The 3,920-nt window shown below is 42.4% G+C and overlaps 1 protein-coding gene across 1 annotated transcript in view; it reads left to right on the top strand.

The window, feature by feature from the left end:
- LOC101851798 (potassium channel subfamily T member 2) overlaps window positions 1-3,920 on the top strand; it is a gene marked incomplete in the record, with an annotated part of 150,852 nt that overhangs the window by 103,100 nt on the left and 43,832 nt on the right. The window contains 2 exon segments of the mRNA XM_013081566.2: window positions 332-435; window positions 3,340-3,526. Coding sequence (XP_012937020.1) covers window positions 332-435; window positions 3,340-3,526 — 291 coding nt within the window.

Below are 3,920 nucleotides of genomic sequence, written 5' to 3'. Positions count from 1 at the left end.
CCTCTCTCTTTATCCCCCCTCTCTCTCTCCCCTTCCCTTTCAATGTCTTTCCTCCCCCTCTCCCTCTTTCCCTCCCCCCTGCACAAGACGTAAGCTGCCAACATCTTAAGTATGTCACTTCCAACTCCAGAACTGTGGACGGTTGGCGGGTGCTCTTGTGTGGTTTGCTCATCCTTCTTTCCTCTAAAAAAATTGAAATCTCTATCTCCCCTCCTTCTTTTTTGTGTTTGCTACTCTATTTTAACATCTCTAATCGTCGGCCCTTACATGACCTTATTGTATTGCAAGTGCTATAAAACTCTTTATTAAAAACCAAAACATTTTTCCCCAGAACGACTTCCACCTCGCCAGACAACGGTTCCAGACAATGTCAGTGACGCTGTACCAGCAGTCCTGGTTTCTCATCGCTACCCTGGGATGTTTGATTTTCACCACGTAAGCGATAGTAATTAGCATCATCATCATCATCATCATCATCATCATCATCATCATCATCATATCATCATCATCATCATCATCATCATCATCATCACCATCATCATCATCATCATCCGATGCCTTGCCGACTGGTGTGGGCGATCATGGACCTCCACTTCCATTTGTCTTGCGTTGCAGCGATGGTGTCTGTTGTTCTTGCTGCTCCTAGCCATGTTGTCAACTTGTCCAGTATCTTTTCCCTCCGTCTGCCTCTGCCTCTCTTTCCATCAAACTTGCCAGTTGTTACAATATTCTCCAATGCTTCTTTCCGCATTGTGTGTCCAATGAAATTTCCCTGTCGCTTTCGTATGTCATCAGCATATTATTATTTTAAAATCATAAATTGTATCGTTGTTCAACTACTGTTCTAAGACTTAAAAACAAAACCGCTTTTTGAAAAAGTATAGAGAGGGAAAACAGTTTCAATCGTTAATAAATGGTACGAAAATTATGTATCTTTTCATGCTTTTTTTTAACAGTTCTCTTTTCTTTTTTTTGTCCCGTGTCTTGATTTTGGTGCCCATATTTGTTGGTTACCTAATAATGTATTGGCATGGTGCAAATTGTTATGTTTTCTAGAAAAACGAAACAAGAAAAAGGAGAATTGTCAAGTCAGTAATGATGATGATGATGGTGATGATGATGATGATGATGATGATGATGATGATGATGATGATTTTTTTTCGTTTCCTTAATGGGCCTGAGGGACTTCACGAAGAAATCTTCGAGCGAGAGCGAGGCTCTTTTTCGGCTCCATTGTCAATATGCTTAGCGGCACCTCCACTCGTCCAAATAACTCCATTCGAATTGCCATTGTTCCTGGACATTCAAACATATGTTTGATATCCTCCTTTTCATGGCCGCATCTTCGGCAACATGGGCTTTACAAAGTTCTTATACCATCTTAAACTCCAATGATGGTCCGACCGCAGTCTCGCTAGCTCAACCTGGTCCCAGCGACATGTGATAGATTTTTGTTCCCGCTTATAGGAGTACCCAGAATACACATCTTCCAGGTGCTGGTACTTAGTTCTACATGGTGGGTCTCTGATTTCTCTCTTGATTATTGGAAAGACTCCTCTGTATGTCGTTGGTCGTCTGTCTCCTTCGATCTCTCTGGCTTCATTAGCAACTTGGTCTGCTGCCTCATTTCCTTCTATTCCAACATGGCTTGGAATCCACTGTATTTTTATTGTGGCTCTGGCTTCACTTAACATGCGGCGCAAATCATTCATGTCCGAGCTGTTGCCCAGCAGCCCCTTGCAGAGGGACTGACTGTCAGTCAAGATCAGCACATTGGTCCTACTGTGGCAATTGTCGACCATCCATTGTGCAGCAGACATCATTGCCTGGCACTCCTCATCATAAGATGATGTAAGGAATGCACCTTTAGTTTTAATAATTTCGGTTCGTGGTGGTTCATCATTTATTATCACTACTGCTGCTGCTCCACCTTCGCGGTATCCTGCGACTGCCGATCCATCGGTGAAAATTGTCACATCCGCACCAACCTCTTTGATCACATCCTCAGCTGCTTCACGTGCCTTTACAGGATCATCACCGTTTCCTTTTACTCCTCTCAGTTCTGTCCGAATTTCGATTTCGCCATGGGTCTCCCATGGACAAGCTCTCACCAGATTGATCGGCCACCGATTCTCTGCTTCAGGGGGGAGGTGGTCTGCTAGATCGGTGCCCATCCGAAACCAACTTTTCCTGATGATGATGATGATGATGATGATGATGATGATGATGATGATGATGATGATGACGAAGTTTGTTTTTTTCTCAACATTTAAAATTTGAAACTCAACAAAAATATTTCTGGAGCACATGCAACCAGTGCCGCAGGCTAACTATATGTTATTAAAAAGTTTTCATCAGGGGGCTCTCGTAGTGTAGAGGTTAAGGTGTTGGCCTTTCATTCAAGGGTTCTGGGTTCGAATCCGGGTAGCGACCGAAAAGGTTTCTTCTATAAAATTGTTTCCTGTCACCTCCTTTCCTGCTCTCTAGCAATGTTCTGTCGTCTGCTTTGGTCTCCTCTTTCAGCCCCAACCCCCTCACCTCCTTGCCCCTCTTCTTGGCTTCTGACTCTTTCTGCAGCCTTTCTACTGCTACTCCTTAGCTCCTTCTTACTGCTGTCTTTTAGCCACACCCCTATCTTCTGGCAGGAAAGATCTACACCTAGCCTACTCGGACAAGGTCGAAAAATCTCGGAGGTCTAGAGTGCATGTTGCGCACGTTAAAGATCCCTTGGTGGTCTAAAATCGATAAGAGTAGGCTTCGGCGGCCACCCAGGCAAAATTCAAAAATTCTTACCACTAAAAAAGTTTAATGTGTCCCGTGCGCTCATATGTCCTTATGCAGCTGCGAGCGCCGTAAAACACTTACCAAAAATTTTAAACAATTTTTTTAAGTTTCCAAAATGGTGGGAACAGCTGGCCGATGATAGTATGCATTGTGACCACTTATTGGGAACATCATGTAGTTTTTCAAAGATTATGACGAACTGCTTTACGTGGTTGGTTTCTTTTCGGTCCTCTGTTATTGAGAGCGTGCTCATAAACAAAAAAAATAAGACTTTATGCAGTTGTGAGCGTCGTAACCATTTAACACAAGAGAAAACGGATATGTAACCTTATTATAAAAGTATAATATTATATCCTAAAATATAATTTTAACATTATAATATATGATATGATATGGTACATGATATCATATTATATCATATGATCGGATCTGATCTGATCTGATGTGATATAATATAATACGATATGATATGATATAATATGATATAATATGATTTCATATAATATACATTTACATGTAAACAGCAAACGTGTACGTGTTGTTGTCCACCCTCAGTATCTGCGGCATCCAGCACATCCAACGAGGCAGCCACAAGAAGCCCCTGAACATGTTCGAGGCCGTGTACTTTGTCATAGTGACTCTGTCCACCGTGGGCTACGGCGATATCTCTCCGGACATCTGGCTGGGACAGCTATTCATGCTTTTCATGATCTGTGTGGCCTTCTCCTTCATCCCCAGGCAGGTCCGTTCTTTTTAAAAAAATTCATTCATTCATTCATTCATTCATTCATCCATTCATTCCTTCGTTCGTTCGTTCGTTCGTTCGTTCGTTCGTTCGTTCGTTCGTTCGTTCGTTCGTTCGTTCGTTCGTGCATTCATTCTTTCTTTCTTTCATTCATTCCTTCCTTCATTCATTCTTTCATCCATTCCTTCTTTCCTTCCTTCCTTCTTTCCTTCCTTCTTTCCTTCCTTCCTTCATTTATTCATTCTTTCATTCATTCATCTAAAATCGATACGAGTAGGTTTCGGCCGCCACCCGGGCAAAACTCTAAATTTCCTGCCAACTGAAAATGTGTATTGTGTCCCGAGCGCTCATATGACCTTATACAGTTGCGAGCGCCGTAAAACACTTACCC

Source organism: Aplysia californica, unplaced genomic scaffold (genome assembly GCF_000002075.1).
Source record: "Aplysia californica isolate F4 #8 unplaced genomic scaffold, AplCal3.0 scaffold00137, whole genome shotgun sequence".
Taxonomy (NCBI): domain Eukaryota; kingdom Metazoa; phylum Mollusca; class Gastropoda; order Aplysiida; family Aplysiidae; genus Aplysia; species Aplysia californica.
This window is presented reverse-complemented; position numbering and strand designations above follow the sequence as displayed.